Source organism: Sceloporus occidentalis, unplaced genomic scaffold (assembly GCF_023333645.1).
Source record: "Sceloporus occidentalis isolate IW3139 unplaced genomic scaffold, rSceOcc1.0.p SCAF_1, whole genome shotgun sequence".
Classification (NCBI taxonomy): Eukaryota; Metazoa; Chordata; class Lepidosauria; order Squamata; family Phrynosomatidae; genus Sceloporus; species Sceloporus occidentalis.
Genome location: NW_028316981.1, coordinates 139,403,816 through 139,431,652, shown reverse-complemented (window position 1 = coordinate 139,431,652; position 27,837 = coordinate 139,403,816). Strand labels below are relative to the sequence as shown.

Sequence of the window (27,837 nt, the reverse complement as noted above, 5' to 3'; positions counted from 1 at the left end):
TGATTCCACTTTAACTGCCGTGGTTCCAGTCTGTGGAATCTACAGGACTGTATTTTGCTGAGGCACCAGAAGAGCTCTCTGGCCAAGAACTGGCTGAAAAATGTCTTTCCCTATCCAGCAGATCCCAGGATTCCAGAAGAGGAAACCATAGCAGTTAAAGTGGAATAACAGCACTATAACTGTATAGCATGAAAGGGTCCCAGGAAATCTTTTGTAATAAAGCATGCCAATAGCTATAATAACAGTTGGCCCTTCATAGATCCTGTATCTACAGATTCAACCATCCATGGCTTGAACATACTCCCTCCCCCACCAAAAAAAAGTTCAAAAAGCAAACCTTAAATTTGCCAATTCATATAAGGGACAGCATTTTACTTTTTGTTGTTAACTGCCTTTGTATATAATGGGACTTGAGCCAACATGAAGGGGTCCTGGAATCAAACCCCAACGGATACCATGGCCCACAATACTTGATAAATTTAACCAAATAATATACTTTTTATATATTAAAACGACCAAACAAACTATTAACAGCTGAAGAGGGACTTTTCTAACCCACTACATTACAATAGGCACATATTCTGCTCATAGTAAAATTTTAAAAATGGCATTAACCAGTCATACAATTGCCGATCTCATGCAATTATTGCATGCTATAAAAGAGTTTACTCTTTATCAACATATCTCAGTTTAAGTATTCTGAAGCCAAGAAGGAAAACTCTTTGAATTTAGTGTTCTTACCTACTCCAGCTCTTGTGGAAGATACAATCCCAACACACAATTGGTCCTTGAAGAATGATGCTAATGCATTTGCAGGCTGCATGGCTTTGTAATGATTCTTAAGGTAACTCTGGATGTCCTTCAGAGGCTGGTGAGGGATCATGTGAACTTTGTATTGACTGAAGACAGAAGGGACATAGCAATGCTCTTTCTCACAGCTGCAGAGGATTACTAGGCAATAGTCATGCTGATGATTCAAGTGAAGGCTCTGGAACAGTTCCTCAGACTTACAGCCAACATCATAACTCAACTCATCGGCAAACAGTAAGGTATAAATTTTCCTCTCTTTGCAGCCTGGGGTGAGGCACCGCCTCAGAAACAGTGCCACTTCCTCATAGCTTGTGTGTGTTGTACAAAGCAAGACCTCATCGTAAGAGGGGAGCATCTCCTCTCGACTGTTCATGTAGATAGCCAGGGCTGAAGCCAACACTTCAGAATGAGGACAGAGAATGAGGTTGGGTTTGCCAGCATGAAGACCTTGTGGCAATATTCGTGCAACATTCCTTTTCTCCAATCTTGCCAGCTTGTCAAGGTAAGCACCAAGAGTTTCAATGTCCAAGCAATCTGGAAGGAATGAGCACATGCTTTTCATGTAGGAGTCCCAGATATGCTCCAGTTGTGCTATCAACCCGCTCTCACTTGCCACTAGCCCAGAGAGATCAATAAAACTGCTCTTTGGCTTCTCACATTTCACTAGCCTGGAGATCTCCTGGACTTCTTGTTTACTGCAGTTATGCTTTATAAATGATAGCATCATTAGGGCTGCCTCACTGGGGCACTTGGAGCCAAGTTCCCTGCACAAGTACACAAGTTGCTCAGCTGTGTAGTAATTCAGATAAAAGTACTGGGATCTCTTCTCAGTCATGAAGTGGTTCCATTTCTCCAGGAAACTCTCCATCTTCCGGCATATGGCTGGCAGAATTTCTGTCACTTCTCCATTTCCTAAGAGGTTCTCCATAGCATTCACACTGAAGTTCATGCTAACATAACACTCATTCCTGGGTGAGCAATAGATGTCAGCATTCCAAGAATGGAAAAGCATGTTTCCAGCAGAATAAAGGTCTATAAAGGACAGTGCAAGTCTTTGGACACTAGAAAACACCTGTTTGCAGAATAAACAAATACAACAGGAGATATAACTCAATAAACTGTTGCAAAAACTGTTTCCCAAAGGCTGGCTTAGCAGAGGCATATTTGTCAGTTTGGTAGAACTGAGTGCAGGAGAACAATAGACCAAATGGTGTCTGCAAAATTGAGAGGCATGACATTTGTAGAAGGCGGTGGAAGAGAAGTAGCTGCTATCCTGCTAGAGTCTTTTGGTATTTTGAGGGCATCATAGGCAGCAAAAATAAAGGCTTTCACCCACCTAATTAGGGTGGATGATGACATCCCCCCCAGATACTCAGGATCTAAACATGGCCATTCTTATGATGTAGACCAGTGCTACTCAAAGTGGTGGTCCATGGATCAGTGACAGTCACCAAGCTGCTGGCTCTTGGAGAGTTTCCAGGAAAGAAAGTAACAATGGTACTAATATGGAGCTGGTCCCTGGCACAAAGGGGAAAATGCTAAGAAACATCCCTACAAAAACAATAAACACACACGCACACTCCATCAGATAGTTTAAGAAGTACTGATGTAGACCTTCAGGGCTTAGCACATGCCCATTTTGTGTTGTTACTTAGGACTGTGGTACTTTGGAAGACGGAGTTCGTTTTAAGAACAAATGTTGGATCTGCCCTAAGAACCATGATATACCTGTTCAAGATGCAGCAGTGTTTGGTAATGAGTAGTGTCCTCAAATCAGATACCCGCTTAACCCATATAATTGCTAGTGAGGACAGGCTCTCCCTGTTGGAAACATAGCAAGATGTGGGGAAGAGCAGCACCAGGAATAGAAAGGAAGAACATTTAACAATTAAAGATGGAAACCTTTGAGCCTACAGAAGATGGAGAGGAATTCTAGAGGAAGGGGAACAGATAAGGAAATAATTGCTAGGCAAAACAGTTAGACTGTGGAGGAACTAAAATATCTGATAGAGGCCCAGACATGAAAAATAAACGAAAGGATCTGGCTGATTCATAATATAATTATATCATGTCATTCCTGTCAAGTCTGGGTTGTGATGAGATTTTATCCAGTATTGGATGGCTCTTTTCCATGTTTTCATAAGAATATTTGGAAAAGAATACCTCATCAAAATAATATTTGTGGAATAACAGGTAAATATTACTCACTATATCAGTGTAGAAGCATTTTACTTGTAACATAAAAACCTGGGGAAAGTGGCATTAACATTCATTATTCAAAAATTTAACAAGCTATTCATGACATGTTACCTCTTCATTCTGAAGTGATTGCATATTAAGTTACAATACATTTATTTTAATATTACATTACATTTTAATGGCTTTTATCTACAGAGGCTTGAAGGTTTTAACATTTTAGCAGTTCTAATGTTGATTCCTTTGGAGGTTACTGGAAGTTAGAAGAAATGAAAGGCCTATGCACAGTTCACTGTGATTTCAGGCTCAGATTTAGTTGCACATAATTAAATGATGAACAATCACAATTCAGTATAAGCAAAGTTCTCTCAACCTAGATGTCGGAAGTCACTATTTTCTTTCAATAGCACTCTTCAATGCAGACTAGAAATGTGAAGTGGCTTGAAACAGAATGTTATTGCTCTTCCCACCCCACCATACAACCTTCAACAGGCCAATGAGAAAAGTTGACTAAAAACTGACCTCAGAAAAGGTATCCACTTCTGCATTTTGTTCAGCTTTCTCTGACATCAACATCAGCTTGTTCATCAGTTCTCTCAGCTCTTCCAAGGAATACTGGTGTACCATTTCATGCTCATCATAACTTTCAGAGATGGTCAGATATAGTACAGTATCCAGAGAAACCTTTGGTACAAATAACAGCAACTATGAATCATTACATATGCTTCACCCTTATGCAAAAGAGAGCCCCTCTGGCTCTGTAGAATGAAGGAAACCTAATGGTAGTAGTAAAGAGTAGTGAGCGCTATACATTAAAATTACAGTAGCAAATAATGACGAAGTTAAAATTTCATAAATTTGTAAATTTACAGTCATATGAAAACCATGGAAGAAATTAAGGCTGCAATGATTATTAGTAGTTGATAAACATACTATAACATTTTCATACCTTAAAAATATGCCACTGATTACCGTACTTGAGAAACAGATTTTTTAAATATATGCATCAAATCCACAGAAACCAGATAAAAGGAGTACTCTCTTTCAATCTCATACAAGAAAAGGCTCTTCTAATATGATGCCTGCTCTCTTTATATTTCTTATTTTATTCATATATCAATGCACAAATTTTACTACTAATTAATCAGCAAATACTCAACTACTTAATTAATAGGTGAGACTACCAGATGAACACTCTGTCGTTTATCACATGGCAGGGAAGAACCCAAATCCCATGGATAAATGGGAGTTAAATCTGTGAATGTCCTGCAAAAGTGGATTGTTTTCAAACGACATCCCCTAACGTTGCCATTATCCCACATTTAAGCTGTTAACTAAAGTGAGGGGTTTGGCTGCTTTTGGCCACTTTTTATTTTTGAGAAAATCCCAAAGTAAAAAGCAGTGCATTTTGCCTGCTTTATTCATGGGTTAAATGTAGAATAATGGTGACATGGGGGATGTCATCTGAAAACAATCCCACTTTTGTGGGATATCCCCAGATTTAATTCCCGTTTAGCCATGGGATTTGGGCACTTTGCCTCCAGTGTGATAAACTCCTCTGAAAAAATCCCTGGTCAGCATTTGTTGTTGTTGTTGTTGTTGTTGTTGTTTTAAAAAAACCCATTGGTGTTTGAAAGTTATCTTCATAATGGCATTACTCTAGTAAGATACCATGCAAAGGCAATAGATCTCAAAAATGCCTATTACATATTAATATGGTTTGGAATAATAGTACCCTATTTTTGTATGAAATTTTTTTTCTACCTCTGTTTACATGAGGCTTTTTGATGTGATATTAAGAAAAAAGAGAAAAAAGAGTAAAAAGAACAGGAGTAGTATGTTATAGTTCATTTCAAGTATAATCTCACCTTCTGAGCTTTTGCTGGTGCTTTAATTTTATAATTTCCTTTTTTATTTATTGTAGTTGCCAGTGATATAGCTGATAGTTCCACAGAGCCGTGAGTCTCTTTTATGGCCTTCAGCCATTCCAAGTGTCTTGCAGAATCATGCTGAAGAGTGGGAGGGAAAGTTATAATGTGAATTAGTCCCATAATTCTCATATCGTTCTTCCATATCATTCTTCCATAATGAAAGTAGAGTAGGCAACTGAAATGCATGGAATAACGTGCTAAAAAAAAGTGGCATCCTCACGCAATCACAGAATTAAAATATCTCTATTTTTGAGAATGCAGAGAATATTTCAGTAAGTATGAGTGATGTGCCACTGCTTTTATAAACTGACAATGAATTATACTGCATGCGGTAGAACTACAGTACTCTCATATTACTCAAATATAAATTGTTATAGGCAGATATGTCCAAGACTTCTCTTTCAACATCTGTTAGCTCTGGCAATAGTTTTATGCAGAATAATAGTGCAACAAAAACCCACACTGGGCACAAAGCAAAATTAATATCTTTAATCAAATCCATAGCTGCATAAGAGCAGATACATAAAGGTAGAATGGGGTAGCACTGTGGGAATTACCAGTTTTGTGGGGAGATTGTGGTCACTTTCCAGGGCTTTCCATAGTTTCTCCAAACACATCAGGAACTCCTTAAACCCTGCTTCCTGCTTCAACTCATATAGTAGAGAAGAGTAACCAAGCACAGCATCATGGAAACAAGCCACACGATCTACATCCATGTCATTCTCTCCCGCAGAAATAGAAGCCAGGTCCACAAATACCTTCAGCTCATTTATGTCTAAAGGAAAATGAACAAAAGCATTCTAAGAGCCAAAGGAGAGGTGCTACATATAGAGCTTTTTTAAAAAAAACAGACAGCATCAGCTTACAAAGAATGTAGCAATTGTAGAAGGGAAATTTAATTCTCTCCTTCTAGGATGCTGTCCCAGGAAATATCTATCCTCTTATTAGTTTTCCCCCCCTTTTCTGTACCAGACCTCCTCACCAAAGCCCAAATTATGTAAAATACAGTGTCATTTTGCACACATCAGCAAAATCAGAATTCTAAAATCAGATGTAGTAACACAAATGTAGAACTTGTCTATCACCAAAAGGTATTTCCAACTGGCCTTGAAATGGTAAAACTGATTTTCTAAATTAAATTATTTTGGGAGGAAGTCCACCAGTGGTATCCAATCTTAGATTTTAAAATACTAAGACTATTGTGTATAGTTTGCCCCTCCCTAAGAGTTATAAAGAAATATACTGTTTGTTAGTATATTTCCTCTGGGAAGCAGTGTGCTTATAACAAATTTTTTGGTTTTTTGGTTTTTTGTTTATTTATATACCGCTATTCCAAGGATCATAGCGGTGAACAGCAAGTAAGCTAATTAGCAAGTAAGCTAATTTGCCCCCAACAGTCTGGGTACTCATTTTAGCGACCTCGGAAGGATGCAAGCCTGAGTCGAGCTTGGGCCCTTTTGCTGGTCTTGAACTCGCAACCTTGTGGTTTTGAGTGAATGGCTGCAGTACAGGCATTTAACCACTGCGCCACAAAGGCCTAGTACGGACATACACTCAGTCAGGAAAGAGGAATTAACCTCTCATTTTATGCCCAAGTGCATGTGTTCAATCATTCTTTTGTGCGGAACAGAATTATCCCAGTTCATGCATTACTACTAATTCACTCAGTAGAACCTGGGAACTAAATCCAGCATATACAGTTAAATGCATGTAAGTTCTATGTACATACAACCAAGTAGCACAATTTCACATAGCATTGTAAAATTTCTAGAATTTTGCAAGCACAGCAAAAAACAAAAAACTAAAACTAAAAACAAAAAACATATTTTTCCAGGGGTGTATAAATTTGAGGGACCAGAATAGATATGTGAACACCTTATCTTGAACATTTTACTCATCATTTTAATAGAAAATATTCTATAATCCATTTTCCATCAATTTTTTTCCACAAAGAAAGGCTTAAGAACCTGGGGGTGTAAACTGCTGTCATAATTCTTCTCATCCCTGAAGAAAGGCAGGAAATATATTAATTTTTATTCCCGCATATAAAGGGGGGAGCTCATTAAAATGCTTCATGTCTCTCGCGCACAGGGAAAAACTTACTCCAACTGAGGACAGGAATGATCTAAGGCCCTGTACAGATTGACCTGAAAGGCCGGCATGGGGACAGAGTCGGGGTGTAGTGTCTGCACGACGCATGTCTGACTCCATCCCCCAGGGTGATGCTGTGCGCCGCTCCACATGGCGAGTGGTGTCAAGGTGCGCCTCTGGCATTGTGTCTATATGATGCAGCGCTGAAAGTGCTCCATATAGCTGTGCTGCCACAGCTGTGGCGCCCTTTTGAGGGCGCAAAAAGGAGCCTTTTTTTGCACCCTCAAAAGGCCAGACTGGCTAGGAAAGGCTGCGCCTTTGGGGCAGTCTGTCGAGCCCCTGAGTCATGGATTTGCTCAGAGGGGTCCACGTTGTTTATATATAATTTTCCTCCCTTCTTGTTGGGCCTCTTCTTTCTGAATAAATTCCTACATTCCAGCCATGTGTTTCATCCTTTAGGTTTCAGTTTCAGTATTACCTATTAATATATATTTGTCTTCCTATGTTAAATGTTCATGTTTTTCTTATTTATTTTCCATGCTGTGTACATTACTAGTGGACAGATGAGGAGTATCACTGCCTCATTTCCCCCTGCATTATTGATGCTGTTGGCCTCAGTACTTTTCTTCTGAAATACTGTCTTCTTCCTTCATGGGATTCACTTTACAGGATTGTGAGTCTCCGAGAAAACATGTTCTTCCCAACTTCCCAACTGAGGAAGCTCATCTCTTGCTTGAAGTCCTTTTTGAGGAACCACAAGACCATGATCCACGAAACCAAATCTTCCCTGATGACACTATACTCAGCCAGTTGGTCACTTGCAGTATTCTTTTGTCTCTTTCTGGGCTGTAACAACCTGTTCCCTACAGTATTTCAGCCCTCTAATCACCTGGAATACATTGCAGGCTACTTCTGGCAGTATCATTTGTTCTGTCATGGATCAGAAGGAAGAGGTTATGGTCTTTGTAGCCTTTCTGTCATGTCTCAGAACACATTGTTTTGAGATAGCCAGCCACATCCACCCACATCAGTCTTTGCTCCCTGCAACAGGGAGTTATCTAAAACCACCACACTTCTCCCATTCCCCTAGGAAGTAGTACGAGTCCTTCCATGCACAGATCATCCAAGGCTATGTCCATGCTCTCCATCCCATGTCCAGTGGCCCAGAAGCAATGTCCAAAGATAGGGCCTGGAATAAAATGTGTGGTTCCAAAGATAGGATATAGTTCTGGACAGTTCTGTGTAACATTCTTGTACAGGAAAAGAGATTCCACCTCAACATTAGGAGGAACTTCCTGACAGTAAGGGCTGTTTGACAGTGGAACACACTTCCTCGAAGAGTGGTGGAGTCTCCTTCCTTGGAGGTCTTTAAATAGAGGCTCGATGACCATCTGTTGGGGATGCTTGATTGAGAGTTCCTGCATAGCAAGGGGTTGGACTGGATGGCTCTTGCGGTCTCTTCCAACTCTATGATTCTATGATTCTAAGTATTTACCTCCTGTATTTGGAGGTTTTCCTCATCCCCTGAGGCACTTTTCCCTTTTGTTCTTCCAGGACAGTCTACTCTGCTCTATTCAAATCAACAAAAACACTTTCTCTCAGTGCTAATCCCACCCACATAAGACCCCTCTAGCATATGACAAGTGCAAAATTGTTGATGCCTCGGATTTTCCTGGGATTCGCATGTTCCATGGTGGTGTTGATTGAACACAGCCAACATGCAAAAGGACAAGCAGCTACCATAGTTTAGAGGTTTGCATGCAGACCTTCCCAGGTTCAACATGGCCTGATACCCTGGAGTGCTCCTGACAGACGCTGAAAATGAAATGAAGCAATAATCTTCCAAGTTGGTATATGTAGATTCGTATACATATGGGTCACTTCTGAGAGAAAGGTGGCATACAAATGAAATAAATATAAATAAATATGCATCCTTGAAAGTCACAAAACGGAGTGGCCTCACAGCTGAATCCCTACCTGTTCATTTGTAAAAGGATATAGGGCCCTGGTGGTGTCACACAACTGTTGGATCCTCATTAAATGCTGGAATGGAGAGGCCCATGACAGCTTTGTAAGCACTGCTCTTAAGCAGTGACTCATACAAGATCCCATCATGAAAATTATCCAATGTGGCAAGAGCAGCATTCTGTGTGTTTGTATGTGTGTGTGCAAGACAGAGAGAATGAGAGACGAAAATAAAGAGATAGAATCATAGAATCATAGAATCATTGGCCTGTTACAGATAGCCAAAATAAAGCTGCTTGGAGTCACAGTGGAGGTATGGTGTTTCAATGATGCATGCATCCTAAGAGTCCAGAAGCCACACCAAAGCCATGATCCAGTCCTTAGGGCTGGAGCGTGGCTTTGGTGCGACTTCTGGACTCTTAGGATGCATGCATCATTGAAACACTATTCCTCCACTGTGACTCGAAGCAGCTTTATTTTGGCTGTCTGTAACAGGCCATAGAATCATAGAGTTGGAAGAGACCACTAGGGCCATCCAGTCCAACCCCCTGCCATGCAGGAAATCCAATTCAAAGCATCCCTGACAGATGGCCATCCAGCCTCTGTTTAAAGACCTCCAAGGAAGGAGACTCTATCACCCTCCGAGGGAGTGCATTCCACTGTCGAACAGCCCTTACTGTCAGGAAGTTCCTCCTAATGTTCAGGTGGAATCTCTTTTCCTGTAGCTTGCATCCATTGTTCCGGGTCCTGTTCTCTGGAGCAGCAGAGAACAAGCTTGCTCCCTCTTCAATATGACATCCTTTCAAATATTTAAACAGGGCTATCATATCACCTCTTAACCTTCTTTTCTCCAGGCTAAACATCCCCAGCTCCCTAAGTCGTTCCTCATAGGGCATGGTTTCCAGACCCTTCACCATTTTTGTCGCCCTCCTTTGGACACGCTCCAGTTTCTCAATGTCCTTTCTGAATTGTGGTGCCCAGAACTGGACACAATATTCTAGGTGGGGCCTGACCAGAGCAGAATACAGTGGCACTATTACTTCTCTTGATCTAGACACTATACTTCTATTGATGCAGCCTAAAATAGCAATGGCCTTTTTAGCTGCCGCATCACACTGTTCACTCATGTTCAACTTGTGGTCTACTTAGACTCCTAGATCCCTTTCACACGTAGTTTCATTCAGCCAGGTGTCACCCATCCTATATCTGTGCATTTTATTTTTCCGCCCTAAGTGCAATACCTTACATTTCTCTGTGTTGAATTTCATTTTGTTAGCTTTGGCCCAGCTTTCTAGTCTATTCAGGTCATTTTGAATCTTGATCCTGTCCTCTGGGGTATTAGCTATTCCTCCTAATTTGGTGTCATCTGCAAATTTGATAAGTATGCTCCCAATTCTGTCATCCAGGTCATTGATAAAGATGTTGAATAGCACTGGGCCCAGGACAGAGCCCTGTGGGACCCCACTGGTCACCTCTCTCCAGGATGAAGAGGAGCCATTGTTGAGCACCCTTTGGGTTCGGCCGGTCAACCAATTACAGATTCATTTAACAGTTCCTTTGTCTAGCCCACATTTTACAAGCTTGTTTGCAAGAATGTCATGGGAAACCAGTATCTAAACCTTTTATTTAGATACGGTGGAAGTCAATGAAAGAACACTAAGAATGAAGAGTTTAAAATGAAGTACAAGATGGGATAATATGAAAGATCATACAAGGAGTAGGATTACTTTATGCCATCCTTTCCTTTACCGTGATGGCGGGGGGGGGGGGGGTAAATTCCAGCCTATACAGAATGTAACAAAGCATATATATATATGTGATGTATGCATCAAGATACACATTTTTCTCTAGTGTAACAGTATCCAAGACAAAGAAACAAAAACTGGCAGATGTGTCTCTGTTTTACCTTGGAGAGAGTCTTTGACCCAGCTAACAAAGTCCATTCTAAATGCAAACTCCTCAAGGCATCTACGATGGCGTTCAGTGATTCCCTGCAGTACTTGCACAGCATTCATCAATGCAGAACTCATGGATGAGAGTCTTTTCTCCCGAAACTCTTGGAATTCATCTATCTAAAAAGGAAATAATAGAAATAAAAAAATCAGAAGGATACATGTGTAGCTCCGTTAATCTTTAGGCAATAGAGACACTTAGGCCAGAGTTTGTGGTAGATTACCAGCAGAATGAGTGTGCGTAAGGGATGTATTTTTTTTAATTGTAAGCTGCCCCTTCCTCATCCTCTTCCTTCTTTTCCTCCTCCCACCTCGCCTTCTTCTTCCTCCTCTCCCTCCTCCTGCCTCGCCTTCCTCTTCCTCCTCCTCATGCCACACTACCCCTTCCTCTTCCTCCTCTTGCCTTGTCTTCCTCTTCCTCCTCTTCCTCCAACACACCACCTTCCTCCTTCTCTTTCTCCTCCTCCTCCTCTGCCCTCCCCCAGGCTTGCCACCTGTGGATGCTCAAATCCGTGAATAGCAAGTCCGCATATAATGAGGGACCCACTATAGGTTCCAAGCCAGAACTTTTGGAATCACATTACCAACATGGAGCAAGGGCGAATCCCAAACTGGTTTAAATGTAAGTGGGAATGAGTCCTTAAAGTGGAATCATAGCACTATAATTCTGCAATGTGAAAGGGTACCCAGTTTCAAATGTTTTTTTTAGAGTGACATATGAATTTACTAGAGCATTCAGGCCTCTTGAATGATTTACAGAGATGTACTTACAAAATCCAGTAGAAGGAGCAAGTCTTCAAAGTTACCAGAAAGATTTAGCCCTTCCCGGATCTTGCCAATAACTTTAACAGAACCCACAGCCAAATGCAATTCATGATACTGCTGGATCTGCTGGATCCGTTTGACAATCCATTCCTGCCCATCTTGAGGCTGCAACTTGCTTAAAATGTGGAATTCATTTTTCAGTTCATCATAATGGTTAGTAAAATCCTTGAAGAGAATGTCCACTTCAGCAAATGTGAGTGCCTCAGATTTCAGGTCATTATACAGCCTGATGAATTCTTTGTAACAAGGCTTGAATAAACATTTAGGAGGCAAAACATCATTGTCTTCCTTGATAATACTTTTCAGTTGTCTGGCTGCCCACTTCCAACAATGCTGAAAGACATGGCTATCTTTAAAGCAATTCACAGTCTCAGATATGTTCTTCAAGGATCGATTCAAGTAGCAGCAGGTATTTATGTGTTCATCACTATGGGAATTTGGGTCTCTCACATTCACAACCTCATTCAGGGCTTTGGCAGCCAGACATTTATTGTGCATCTCCTCAATTTCAGTAATATCCACTGAAAAGTAAAGACAGACTTTCACCTTGGAAGAAACTCTATGTTCAATTTGTTTAATCTCTAATCTTTGCTGTACAATGTACAGGAACCATATTTCCACATCAGAAAACGTTTATGATAGTATTCAAAGAGGTGACTGTGTTAGTTTGTTTTCACACAAACTAACTAACAAGAAACAAAAGAATCAAGTAGCACTTTTGACTAGGAAAAAACAATTTTTAGCATCTGATCAATGGTTGATGCAGCCGCAATGTGGGGGAGAAAGGGGTGGCCTCTGTCTGCCCCTTTCCCCCAGTCTTTACAGGCCCTTAATCCCTCTCATTACTGCCATTCGTTTCCCATGTGTATCATGTTTTATTTAGATTGTAAGCTTGAGGGCAAAAAAACCCCCTATCAATTAACCATTTATAAACCACCCTAAGAGCTTTTGTGTTTGAAAAGTGGGGTATATCTGTCCTGAACAAACAAACAAACAAACAAGTTTGTTATCACAATAAAGACAAAGGAAAATTACTATTACCTTTTATAATATCTTCCACTTTCCTGCACATTTCCAGGAGGGATCCCAGTTGTTTTTGTTCCTCCCTGAGAGAATTTATTTCTTGCAGCCTCAACTTGAGCACCTCTTCTAGTTTCAGCTTTTGCTTTGGTTTCTCCATGGATGAAACACACTTATTCACTGAAATGGAAACTGCAAATGCAATTAATGCAAAATCTTATCTTTCTTAGGATGTGCAAACGTGTTCTTGTTCATCTTCCAAAAAAATTAAAACGTTGGGTGAGAGTGAGAGTGAAGTTTCATGGTCTGCTTAAAATCTGCTTGATTTTAACCCATCAGGAGAGCAGTGGAAGTTGTACAACCTAGGATATACTGGAACACGCTGGCCACTAGCCAGGCACGGCTTTATTGTTATTATTGCACAGAAGACAGGCATCCTTCATGTCATATTATATGTTAAACAATTGAATAAGATCATGCTGGAAGACAGTACTAATGATTTGAATTGAGGCTCATGACTTGGGAGAGGTGTACATATGAATTAAACTAAAAATAAATTGGGGGGGGGGGGCTGTGTCCACCTTGATTAGACCTCTGTTTTAGAAGACTGAAACAGGTGTCTTAATTAGTCAAAAACTTTTGATCAAAGGCAACATCATTACTCCTTTTTTCCTGATTAGAAAATTGGTCTTGTATTCACTGTGGTACTTATCACACCAGCCTGTTCTCCTGCTTGAGGAATGCTTTTTTCACCTTGGAAAGGCAGTGGAAGAACAACAACAACAACTTTCTCCCTATGCATTTGAAGAAGTAGGATCAAGTCTATGAAAGCTCATGGAACCAGCTCTTTCTTTGAGTTAGAGGCTGTGCAGACTGCCCCTTTTATAGCCAGATCAGGGCCGCGACAACCACACGCCGCATTCCCAATCTGGGCTTTGCAGGGCAAAAAAAGGAACCGCAAAAAGTGGCTCCTTTTTGCGCCCTGCAAAGGGCGCGATAACTGTGGCACCACAGCTTTATGGAGCTCCTTCAGTGCTACATCATGCGGACACAATGCCAGAGGAGTGGTGTGATGCTGTGTGCCATGTGGTGTGGTGCGTGGTGTCACACCAGCTTGGAGGGAGAATCAGGGCGTGCGTCATGTAGATACCACACCCCAACTGCTCCCCCAGGCCTGCCAAAAATGCTGGTGTACACAGCCTCTTAGTCTCAAAAGTGCTACAAGATCACTTCGCGTACTGATTTCACACTTTCAGTGCAAAGCCAGCTTAATGGTGCCAATTCCCATTTTTACTTTCTTGCACTCTGGAGATTCTTGACTATGCCTTGTCTCTTGTAGTTGGTAGCAGCTGGGTAATATTTGATGCAGGCACAGTATGCTTTTTTTAAGACCCAGAAGCCACAATTAGGCAACTGCATTAACCCACCCACCCCAAACCCATTACTGACTGAGGCAACAATTTGTCTGCATAGATACACTGTGCTAGAGTGGGAAGGGTGAATCAACAAAGAACCAAGACTCAAAGAATGGCAGTCTGACAGTGTGAAGTGTTTTTGATTTTAAATTCTATAATATTAATGCCCATCAAAGTGCAGTTGAATTATCTCACTTCTTTTCTGTTCCCCTTTCCCCCACTGCGGGGTTTTTAAAATCTTTTTAAAAATACTTTCCTCATAATTTCCACTCTTTCCCAAACTGCTCTTCCACTCCTCCACTGCTGTTTTTTTTTTAAATGCAGGATATGATTTCTATACAGAAAGCAATGATTTATTTCATCCTGGCCATCCAGAAGAAAGATAACCACATGTTTATTAGTATGTTGTGAGTTATCTTTCATGTTTCATATAAGAGCAAATATAATCAGAAAACATTTGTAAAAGTAAAATATGAGTAATTGCTTGTAAGAGACATGAATTATTAATTTATTTACTGAACTGGTCTCCTTCTCCCCTGGTCCCCGAAAGTAGATTGGACCCCAAGCCATCCACATCCAGAGCTGCCCAAACTGGATCTACAAAACACCATCTGAATGAGACTTTAGCACCAGAAACACTAGCAGAACAGTATTGGGAAAGAAGGTAATTATCAAATTATTTTAGGTTGTAAAGTCGAAGGCTTTCATGGCTGGCATCCATAGTTTTTTGTGGGTTTTTCGGGCTATGTGGTCATATTCTAGAAGAGTTTATTCCTGACATTTTGCCCGCATCTCTGGCTGGCATCTTCAGAGAATGCTGGCATGGCTTTTCTCTTCTATGGCCAACTCTTCCATGCCAGCATTCTCTGAAGATGCCAATAACAGGTGCTGGCAAAACACCAGGAATAAACTCTTCTAGAACATGGCCACATATCCTGAAAAACGTCCAAAAAACTATTTTAAGTTGGAAAAAATGTTCATTAACTGCATCCTTCTATTGGGAGAACAGAGGGAAAAGAATTGTGCTGTGCAATAAAGCTCTACTGAAAACAATACTGTCCTAATGTTATTGCAGTGTAACACCCTAATTTGGGAAGCTCCTATCTCCCATGGATGCCACCTTGAATCCTATTTTGGGAGAAATGCAGGATATAAATCTATTAAATACATAAATAATAAAATGTCATTTGGATAGCATAACAAAAACAGAACCCATTACTCTGTTTATATTTTACCTGATTATTCCTTCATTTATAGAGAAAACAAACAAACACACTTACTTGATTCCCAAATGGACAGAAACTTTGTCTTGTTATTCTTAATTAAATCCAAATGTTTAATTAAAATATGACCAGTCATGAGATCATCAGAAACTTTCTTATATATATCATTCATTGTGTCCATCAGCTCTTTGGCTTCATCTGTAAGTTGATGCAGACTGTCTCCCCTTTTATCTGTCAGATAAACCAACTATTTAAAAATAAATAAATAGCAGAAGGGGACATTCCACTCCCTGAACCAAGAACAGATGACATACGAACAGAACTGCTGCAATCTACAGGGACAGAATCAACTTTAGTTCTAACTAAAATCTCCCAACAAATATTAAAAACAAAACAATGGCCCACAGATTGGAAATAATCATATACATTCCTATCCCCCCAAAAGGAGACACAAAAGATAGCAGTAGCTATAGGATTACGGCATTGACTTCTCATGCAAGCAAAGTTATGCTCAGGATAATACAGAAAAGTCTCCTATCATATATAGAGTGAAAAATTCCAAAGGTACAAGCTGGGTTCAGGAAAGGAAGAGGGACTAGGGATCACATTGCAAACACACATTGGATAATAGACTGCACCAAAGAATTTCAGAAGAAAATTAGCATGTGCTTTATAGACTATACCAAGGCCTATGCCTGTATAGATCATGAAAAACTATGGACTGCTCTTAAAGAAACAGGTATGGCACTACATTTGATTGTCCTGATGTGTAACCTGTACTTAGGACAAGAGGCTATCATCAGGACAGAATATAAAGAAACAGAATGGTCCCCCAATCAGAAAAGGTTCAGAGGCAAGGCTTCATTTCATCACCCTATTTTTTCAACTTGTTTGCAGACAATATATGCAGAACAGGCTTAGACTCAAGTATCATATAGTGTTTTATTATACAATCACATACTGTTTATTATATGATGTTTAGTAACAGAAACACAGTATTGTTGTTCCTCATAACTCCTAGAATATTAAGTGCAACATATAAATACCGTTGAGGGTGAAAAGATCTCTGATGTCTTGACAAGTAAGGAGATGGATGAGAACGTGTTCCAGGTCCTTCAAAGGTTTCCCAGCCATATCAGTAGGCCATGATTTTCGAATGACAGCAGATACAAGTTTGCCAGGCCTTTTCAGATTATATGATGATATTAGGCCAATGAGATTACTTGTCTAAAATATAAAGATATGTGCAGTATTGAAACAAGTTCAGCATAAAACAAGTTCTCAAATTTGTTATACCATGATTTTTTTAAAAAAAAGTTTTAAGTAACAGAGATACCATTAATCAAGCTACATCTCAATTTATGTCATTTGAATTACTGATAAAATTATCCAGTACTCATTCCCAAGGACTAGTAGTTTGTACATACAAACTGCTGAGTCTCATTCATAATTATAAAATGTTAGGTTTAAAACTAATGTGGGAATTGGCCTTTTGTACTCAATAAAATAATTGGAAATATATATGGAAATTAAAATCCATAAAATCTGTCTTAGCACAGCCGCCTTGAGTCCCTATATTGGGAGAAAGGTGGAATATTAGGGGGGGGGGGAATAAAATGGTAATAATCAAGAAAAATTGCATAAAATTTATTATACAGATGATATTTAATTCTGGCAAAAAGATAATCTCTAAAAATGACATGGCCAATAAATGGCAACATGCTGGATACAACTGGATGGTGCAGAAAGATATGGGACTTAATCTATCTGATAAACTTTCACTAGTTGTGGAAGCTGCCAAAATCAGAATTTAACAAATTAGTTCAAGATTTAATAAAAGGAAGAGACTTTTGGGTGAGGGAACAATGGTAGGCCACCATCCCTTGTCAGTGCTCTGTGAAGGAGAAAGATTTTAATGGTGGATTGTCAGTCAGAGAAGGATCTGGCCATCAGAAAATCTCCATGGAGTAAGGGGATATGCAGGGATTGCCCATGTGTGTTCAGGATTCAGGATCCTCACATGGAGACTGTTAATTTTGTGGCCGTCAGTCACAACTTGAATGAGTGGGGCAAGGGAATGCTTTGCTTAGCTGCAAAAAAGCAAGTTGTTTTATATAGATTGTGGACCTATGTACCTCACATTCCTAATTTTCTGATAATTAACACTAGATTATACTGAAGAGAGGCTTTTTGGACTGGTGGTGATACTAATACTTTAGTGAATAATCTTGTTTGTGCCAATAAGAGTAATGATACTAGCTTTTAAGAAAAACTATACATTCCACCCTTCATATCTGCGGACTTGACATCTGCAGATTCAAGCATCCATGGATGGTAAGTCCACAGTGAGGAGGAAGAACAAGAAGAGGTGGGAGGGCAACGAAGAGGAGAAAGAGGTGCAAGGAGGAGGAGAAGGAAGAGGAGCTCCATTTTGCTCCATTCCAAAGGACCAGAGCGTGGCCTTGGCTTGGCTTCCACCCACTCTGGAAGCATGCGTTGTGTAATCGCCATGTCTCCAAAGTGGCCAGAAACCGCTTCTTTCTGCTCATGTGTTTAGCCCCTCAGTCATTTTTCTTTTTTCATATACACTCGTCTCCCCACATTTGCAGCTTTGATTTTTGTGAATTTGATTATTCAGGAATGATATTAATACTTTCTCTGTAGGAATATCTAGGTCCTCCAGCGCAACATTATGGTCAACTTTAACCAAACGTTGCACTGAAGGACCTAGAGATTCCTAGAGAGAACACTCCACTGGGCATTTGTAGCTTCTCCAGCACAGTTCCATGGTCAGTGTCTGGCAGATGCTGACTACAGAGTTGCAATGAAGGATCTAGGGTGTCTCGCTGCCCTTTTCTGTCCTAGTGAGATGTTCTTTTAGGTAAAAACATAGTGTTTTTGTTATTTGTTGTTTTCCCACATTCACGGGGGTCCTGTGCCCCTAACCTCAGCAAATATGGAGGGATGAGTGTATTTCTTTTTATATTTCAAGGCCTTCCTCTTTTTCTGTTTTGTCTGTTTTTTTTTCCTTACTCTTTTCCTAGTATATCTAATTTTTAACTGTTGTAGTTTTTAGTGTTCAGGTCAACTCCTGTATCAGCAGGAGTTAGGTTTCTGGATTTAGCACAGATACCAGAAACCATGGGTAATGGGTATGTGTCGTTATTTTTGAAGGGGCAGATAACTGAAACTGTGGCTATTGGTTCCACAAAATAGGGGATTGACCTGTACTTGGAAATTTTCAATAAAATATTTTAGGAAATTAACAAAAGAAACGGACATAGACAATTTTAGAGAAATTTGAGTTATTTCTTTTGTTATATGAATCAAAATGAGGAGCCTAGAAAGAGAGCTCCAGCTTCTCATGAACAAATTTGGGAAAATGCCTTCAGTCAGTACAGAAATGAGCATCAAGTGATCTTATTCACTTTTTAAAAACATTTCCTCTGACAACCGCCGTTTATTTTATATGAAATATATATATGAGTTTTGTTTTATACGCAACATGATTTTGCAGATTAAAAAATTGTCATACCATTTACAGTGTAAAAGATTAACTTCTTTATCTTATCCATATTCACTTAGATAATGGGACAAAGTAAGGGCCAAATGTTTGTTTGTTTATTTATTTATTAATACACTAATAGTAAATTATAATAAATTATATCCCTCTTTATTTGAAGATCTCAGGGCAGCATACAATAAATGAATAAAACCTATGGCCTGGTACAGATCGGCACAAAGCGCCAGTCTGAGGCCAATTTTAGGGCTTGGGAGAGTGGAGCATCCGCATGCTCCTGTTATCTGGCCACCATTTTGGCACGTGCGCATTCACATGGTGCACGTACCAATGATGTGCCTCGTGCACTGTGTCCAAACAGTGCAGTACACAAGGGACGTCACTGCGCCACTCCAGGGCACTAATGGTGCCTCTGTAGCAGTGCACAAAGGAGCTGCGTTTCGCAACTCCTTTTTCATGGCGCATTGTTGTCCTGGCATGGAGTCACCATGGCAACGATCCACGGGAGAAAGGGGCAGTGTCTCACCGCCCCTTTCTGTCCATCTATAGCCCCCCATGTAACAAAATTTAAAATAGCATAAATAATTAAAATAATGTTACAAGGCTAAAAATATACTAAATAACTGAATTAAAAGATAAATTAAAACCATTAAAATAGTTTTAAATGAATTGAATCTATGTGTACAGGAGGATTTTATAAAACCAATAAGGCCCAAAAAGCTTTCATTAAAAAATGTTTTAACTTGGCAACTAAACACTAACATTTATTCATACACTAATAATAAATTATAATAAATTGTATCCCATCTTTTATCTGAAGATCTCAGAGCGGCACACAATAAAATCAATCTAGCATATTTACATAGTATAAATAATTAAAATTGTTTTAAAAGGCTAAAAACATATTAAATAACTAAATTAAAAACAAATACATTACAATAATTTAAAATGAAATAAACTATGTGTATGGGAGGGTTGTATAAAAGCAATAAGGCTTCAAAAGCTTTAATAAAATAAACCATATTTTTGTACAGAAATTCCAGGGAGTGCGATCATGCTCTATTTCCTAGTAATCTGGCCAACAATAATATTGGGGCAGCATATAAAGCAGCAGTGGCGAATTAGCCATGACAGGAGGGAACCTGTATACAAGCAGCCTGCAAGCCTCCCATCGAAGACCCCTGACTTAAGCTTTGTTTGTGGATCATGAAGAGGTTGAAGGAAATTGGCATGATGGTGACAATATCTCCAACAGGATAGACAGTTGATCGTATGTCCAAAGGCAGCAATCCTAGGGAGCAGCAGTTAAAATCATTTTGACCTTTTGGAGGAGAATAAAATTCTGTGTTGGAAACAAAATATATGTCTTACAATTGCAGCTCTTTTGAGTGACCACCATTTTCCTCTCCCAAAGCATTCAGAGGCGACATTACATGTCCCTCTATGAGCCCCTGTTGGAGCAACAAATGGATACTGTGTTTTTCACTGGATGTTGGAAGAAAAAGTATGGCAGCTACAGAGACGAGCTTTGTTAGCAAGAGTTTTACCTGGACGTGCAAATTATAATTTCCATTTTTATGCTGTAATCCTACCACATTCACAAGAGAGCAATCCCCTCTGAATATTGTGGAATTCACTTCTGAAGAAGCATGCATAGGATTGTACTGTAAACTAGCCTAATGAAAACTTTGGCTTGGCTACAGTCTCTGAAATGGGCTTACCTGATATGCTAACTTAATAGCATCTATAGCACAGTTTTCAAAAACTTTGCCAACCGGAGAGTCGGTTCTTTCAAAGTATGGGCAGTGACTGCAATAGGCTTTGATCTGTTTATCTGGATTTTCCTGTAAGGTAAAAATAAAATAAAAACAAAGCACTAGTACTCTGTTCAGATACTTAACATTTATCAGAAGAGGAGAACTTGAAATGTAAAGAAATCCAAGGTGATAAAAGAAAACCAAGGATCTTTCTAGTACAACATTTTAAGATTATTTTTGTCTGTGTAAACAAATATGCCTTTACACTGTAAGGATGTAAATGTACGTTACATAGATATTATTTTCTTAGTAAACTTGGTGAATGGGGGCAGAGAGATAGATTCATAGCATCTACTGGACCTCATCCCCTTTTCCTCCACCACTCCCTTCTCCTTTTGTGTCATGTCTTTTTAGATTGTAAGTCCGAGGGCAGGGAACCGTCTAATTAAAAAGATTGTATGTACAGCGCTGTCTAAATTTACAGCGCTTCATAAATAAAGGTTAATAAATAATAATAATAATAATAATAATAATAATAATAATACAACCAGGAATAGATACTGAAATAGTGGAAAACCTATTCTTTCTTGAAGGGAAAGCAAATTTTCAGTCACTTTCCAAAACTATATACACGATACTCAAAGTAGCCTTTACAGTATTCATTGTTTACAGTAAACCACAGAAATTAGACTAATACATAGTTTGAAATGATAGTAAAATGTTAAAAAAAATGAGCCACAGGGGAAAAAATACTGTGTCAAATACTTTCCAGACATGACAATGGAGTTAAAAGGAGCACATTAACAAAGGCCTTCTTCGGCCTGAAACAGATGGGCCAAAAGAAACAGCTTCTGGGCACTTTGGGAGAACTGTGTTCAGATTATGCATACCTCCAAAGCAGTCAGAAGCCACTCTGAGGCCCCCAAAGATAGTCCAAAGCCACCAGAAAAAGGAGCAGGGGAAAACCAGCTCCTGGTGGCAGCTGGCTTAGGACCACAGCATTAGCCCACTTTGAGAATTGGCCATACAGTCTCCATAGTCCCGGACCGATTACAGCCCAATTACAGCCAGAGTGGCCAGAGGCTGCTCTTTGCCTCCCATCTGCTTCAGGCCATAGACACAAAGAATATTAAAAATAATCTCCCTAGTGGATGATATAATAAGAATTTTGTACTTTTTATATTTTTATTACTATTTACTTCACATATACATTTTCAAAGCCTTATGTGGTATACTCAGCTAAATGATATTGTCATATGTTTTGATACCTTTTTAATTCTGCTTTGCACATCTTTAATTAAAGTTTTCTTCCACTCTTGTGTAAAAATCTCATTAGGAAAGTTTATTTTCAAAAACCGATCCCATACCTAAAAGAAAATACAATTTAAAGTAAAAAGGAAATCTCCTGAGAAATAAAATAAGAAATTCAAATTTTATTCAACATATAAAGTAGCATAGTCTAGGAGAGAGAATATATGCCACTTGGGTAAGTAACAGAGCAATAAAATTTTCTGAGTCCTCTTGCTGTACTTCACCAATATGCCCTTCCTCCAAAATTCTTAATGTCATGTGGGCATTAAAAGAATTCATTTCCTGCCTTCCTCTCCCACCACAATTCTGCACTGCAAGATGCTTATGGTCATCTCAAGACAGAAAGGATACACAAAAGCAATACAACTCCACATGGGTGTTGACAATGATGGATTGAGTAAGAAGAGAACAAAGAGGTCAAAGCTAGAATTCAAGTCTGTCTGTTGCACTTCCAATTGTCTATGAAGCGGCCCTTGCTCCTGCTTTAACAGGGTAAGATTGCCTACACGTGAGTAATACATAAATATGGCTTTAATCTTCTGTATTTCAATAACTGCATGCATATTTTCTACTAGAGAAGTCAGAGCACAGGGTTAAAAATGTATTTATCCTTTCCTTAGAAATCTCTGCCTTGACATATCAGAATTTATGTGGCACTTCATAGCAATGGTGATCCATGTTATGACTGGCAGCAATTAGTCATACCACTAAAGTTCATAATTCTCTGACGGGGAATGCAAACCTTGGAAACATGTAGGCCAGCCTTGTGGCCTCAAGTGCTTTTTCTGCTCAGATTTAATTCAAGCCTGTGAAAGAGTGTAGTTCTTTGAGTGGTCATCTGTGAACTTGCACAAATGAAGTTATTCTGCACTCACACACTACCTCTTCTGGAGCATTCTATAGCATTCTGAAGAGTTTGGGCAATAGTCCCGCCCACTTCCAGCAGCCCTATATCAGGGGCATTCTGCCAAAACCCACCAGTTCCATAGGATGCTGATGTGAACCAGCTATCCATATGAACCAGCAAGACATGATGAGGGAAGGTCAGGTTCACAGTTCACAGATGACCACTTGAAGAATCACAGTTCTCAGATTCACAATTCACAGATGAAGAACTACAGGTACAGGTATGTAACTTGTCCTCCTTTGTGGTCTCTGCGACTCACACAAATGGGAGACTAGCAAGCTACAAGAAGTAGACGACAGGAGTGTCAGTGCAAACAATCAAATTCTACAGAAAAAAACCATATATATAGTCAACAAGCATAAGCACAACAACGCCCTCCTCCAATACATCATACAACAACATTACAAAATCAGCACAATTTTAAAGGGAAAAAACCCTTGAAACAATAAAACATAGTATCAAAATAAGGCTGGATTCAAAGGGACTCAGCAATATGGTACAGAGTTAACATTCAACAGTGCATTGAGGTAAAGAATGGATGAAGTACAGCTTTCCCAAACACCTCAAGTCCATTCTACAATGTGAAATAAAATAATAATAATAATAATAATAATAATAATAATAATAAATTTTATTTATATACTGCCTTTCCAAGGATCAAGGTGGTTTACAAATTAGATTCACAAACATATAAAATACAAAAATAATTTACATAAGCATCATAACACAATCCAAATCCAAATGTCTTTAAACATACATTATTTCATTTTCTGTCAATACATTATTGCCGAAGTTCTCAACCTCTTAACACTTACTTTTAAATTTAACCTTCAACTTATATTTAATTTTTCATTGCCATACAAACCTGGAAAATTCTCCTTGCCTTTGCTTAAGTGGTACATCAATTCACAAAGCAAACATATGCTGAAACATATACCTCACTCTGAACAAAACATTATTTGCCATCCTATAATTTCTCTCATTTCACAACTGCTTCAGTCTCTCCCATCCAAATATGTCTTTCTCAATCTCAATACATGTCTTAACGTTGCTATTTTGAAGCAACATAACATCCCTATTCACCTTAATATCATTCCCATAGTCAAGTTTTTTCTCCATTTATCAATTTAAGCTGCTCTGTGCTCCTTTCCATTTCTTTATTCACAAAAACTGGATTGGCCAAATCTTTTTTCCTTCTCTTCACTTGAATGTTGTGCAGACAGCCCCTAAAGGGTGGCTTGCAACTGTCCCTTTTACAGCCAGATTGGGGGCACGACCCTGATCTGGCCTTTGCAGGGCACAAAAAGGAGCTATAAAAAACGGCTTCTTTTTGCACCCCGCAAAGAGTGTGATAGCCGAAGCATTACAGCGCTCCTTCGGGAGTGTGTCATGCAGATTATCTCTGCAGTGAGTTTTGGACCTTCGGGGCTGTGGTGGAGTATGTGGCATCATGCCGGCCTGGGGGTGACTCTGCCCCCAAGCTAGCCAAAAATGCCAATGTGCACAGCCTCTTAAATCCAAAGGTTCCATTTTATTCTCAATTGCTTTGCCACCTCAACCAATTGCTTCACCAATTCTTTAAGTTGCTTAGCCTCTTCATTTCAATCTTCCTCCAGTCCCTCTTTCAGATCCATAAATTCTTTTATCACACATTTCATCTCACCTAACATAATATGTAAAGTTTTGGGGGAAAGCTCCATCTTTCCTATATCCAGCAATTACATGGCTAAAGGCAAAAAGCAAATCCACTGTTTGGCCTAGTTGTTCTCCATCTATAGCATAACCTATTGGGACTGATGACAGCAGGTCATCCAAGGGCAGAGGGAATCTGTAATTTGGGAAGAAGTTAAATCCAAATACCAAGAAGCAAGAAAGAGTGTTCAAGGGACCTGTCCACTACCCTACCTTCTGTACTCACGAAATATGCTGGGGAAATTGCCTGGTCACACTCTTTGTGATTTTTGAGTTTTTTTCTATAGCTATTAGTGGAAGGGTGAATCCCACATTTCCCCAGTTATGTCAAAATAAAACACACTCTTAATCCAAACAATCATCTCTGTGAGGCTGGTTGTTCCAAAACTGATACATAGTTCTATGACAAACAGAAGGATTGCTACAGGAAAAATATGATAGTTTACAAAAAGCTTTAAAGAGGTATAAGAAAACAACAAGGAATTCTAGAATACAAACCATAAGTTCCACTGGAAAAGTGAGCTCCACATCAAAACTTGAAGATGGTTTCAGTAAGTTTGGTGGCATAATTTCCCTTAAAAATGTGTTGGTACCTGCACAAAGACTCTGAAATATTTCTGTTGGAATATTTTGTGTATTTTTCTCTCCTGAAACCTGTGATACATAAAAGAAAGAATTATAAACTTTTGTTGGACTGAAGGCCAACTTATCACAAGAGTACATAAAGAAGAATGACAATTTAGATACATGTTAAAATTACTAACAAACACTTTTAAAGTTGCGGGATAGAAGAATAAAGAGAAATGAAAATTTCTTGTCTGCAAAGAAGGAAACATTCAGCATGGGTTAACTCTATCAATGCCCAAACAAGGCAAGGGATCGTGTGACAAAATTATTAGGCCTTCTGTAGTGTCCCTATCTCCCCTTTATTTCTGGAAGGTCTTTCACTAGAAAATGTGTGTATATCAGAAGTAACCACAATGGAGTGGAGAGTGGGGTGGAAACAAAAGGAAGAAGGGAAATATGATGGGAGACAGGAACAAGCAACAAAACTGGAGTAAGGTAAATGCATGATGACAGAGCAAAAATAAATTGTGTATGTGTGTAAGAATGATAAGAGGAATCAAATCTAAGGAGTAAGAGTGTGAGTGGCCTGAGTTGGGCAAGACAAGGGAAAGAACTGGGGAAGGAGGTAGAAACCACTATGGAAAGACTAAGGTGGCAATAGGGCTAACCCATGCTGAATGTCTCCTTCTCCATGAACAAAATATGTTATGCATGTTGTTGGTAATTTATCTCTTTCCCCCAGTCAATGTACTTTTCAGGTTCTGGGAGCTTTTTAATTAGCCTCACAGCTATATAGTACGTATTGCTCTCTGCAAACCATAATTAGCCAATCAAGACACAGCTACATCCCTTTAGAGCATATCCTTCTCCTTCTCCTATTAGCATTAACCAGGGTTTAGCGCTACACGACTATCAATGGCAATGGAATTTGATAGTTCCTTTACAAGACTATTCTTCAAATTCGCTGCAAAAACTACTGGTAATTTCAAATTTTGGTTTACATGATTGCTGATCACTATGGCTACTACTGGTGCACATGCAATGGTAAATTATGACCTAAAAGAATGAAAGAAGTATGTGCTGAAATTTCCTCTGCAGAAACACAAGTGCATAACATCCTGGTACCAAGACATTGATTGTAGGGAGCCAACACAGTCTCAAGCATATCTAGCTGAGAAATCAGAAGGAATCAGCCATCATGCACTAAAAATCAATATTTTGGAAATCAAAATGACATTTTAGGTGCAGCTACCAAAAAAAAAATAAAAATACAGTGGTCCCTTGTTATCCGCTGTGGTTTGGTTCCATGACTCCCTGAGCACACCAAAATCGGTGGATGCTCAAGTCCCATTAAACACAATGGCACAGTAAAATAATGTTTCTTATATAAAATGGCAAAGTCGACATTTGCTTTTTTTGGAATTTATATATTTTTGGAGTATTTTCAAGCTGTAAATGGTTGAATCTTTGGATAAAGAATCCGTGAATATGGAGGGCTGACTGTAGTACATACAGAAGTTTAGCGCGCACACAAAAACCTTGAGAGTTTTTTTTAATGGTATATATGAGGAGTATGCCATAGGGTTCATTTTAAGGTGCACAAATGTTCTGCTGCTTACTCCAAAACTGGCTGGCTGACCAAGGGAAAGCATTTCAATCATCGTTACTATTATATCATACAATTGGTGTTGATCCTTGTTCAGTGCACTGAAACTGTAAGGGACGCAGCAGACGGTACACACAACTAGTAACATGACTACCAATAGTAGGTATACATATGAAAATATGGGACAGAGACAGAAATGTCCTAGAGTTTTTGTCTTTTTAGTTGTGTGTAAACATAAAAAAATTAATCTCTGCTTCTGAGTATGCACTTTTAATAGACTGTTTAAGTAACAGTGATGCTGACCTCTCCAATGACTGCTGATTCAAAGATGTCTTACTCTCTTTCCCAGTCCATCCCAGCTTAAAAATAACTAATTTTCTTCTAATGCCAGTGTCACAGAGTGGATGATTTCCAGACTACTGAAATTACATTACAAGTTGATAGGCAAAAGTCCAAGAGAATTGGCCATCCATACCAGTTTGCAAGGGAGAATCAGCAATAGAATGCTCTTGATTTGCTGGCAGACTTTCCATAGGCAACTGTTTGGCTTTTGTATGAAGGTAGATGGTGGCTTCTCTATGTCAACTGGGTAGTGAATCCACTATTTTAGTCCAAATTGTAAAGGAATTATCCCAGGTGCTGAACCTTTTTGGGGAAAGAGTTTAGCATCCGAAATACCTCCTATAAAGTTCAGAATAAAATGTAGAGTATCTTCAATTTCCCACTGACACCAGCCACCTCTGATGTGAACAGCACATTACATTAGATAGCAGTGCTTTTTATGTCATAAAGGCAATACATCTATACTACTACTACTAATAATAATAATAATGAATTTTATTTATATACCGCTTTTCCAACAGATCAAAGTGGTTTACAAAAATGCATAAACAATGACATGAACAATGACATTAACAAATATACAACTAAAAATGCATCCCTTTACCTTAATTAAATACAGTTAAATATTGTACTGTTGCTTTATATATTTTAACTGTAATCCTGCTTCGATTCACCGGGAGAAGTGGGAAATATAAATAAAACATATT

General features: G+C 39.1%; 1 protein-coding gene across 1 annotated transcript in view; it reads right to left on the bottom strand.

Annotated features, from left to right (window-relative positions):
- Window positions 1–27,837, bottom strand: part of LOC149322311 (E3 ubiquitin-protein ligase RNF213-like) — a 156,943-nt gene that overhangs the window by 109,997 nt on the left and 19,109 nt on the right. The window contains 13 exon segments of the mRNA XM_089525959.1: window positions 742–1,882; window positions 3,529–3,690; window positions 4,875–5,015; window positions 5,495–5,712; window positions 10,900–11,065; window positions 11,717–12,291; window positions 12,812–12,970; window positions 15,486–15,659; window positions 16,475–16,650; window positions 17,556–17,563; window positions 20,670–20,792; window positions 21,974–22,072; window positions 25,114–25,269. Of these exon segments, the coding sequence (XP_089382085.1) occupies window positions 742–1,882; window positions 3,529–3,690; window positions 4,875–5,015; window positions 5,495–5,712; window positions 10,900–11,065; window positions 11,717–12,291; window positions 12,812–12,970; window positions 15,486–15,659; window positions 16,475–16,650; window positions 17,556–17,563; window positions 20,670–20,792; window positions 21,974–22,072; window positions 25,114–25,269 (3,298 nt within the window).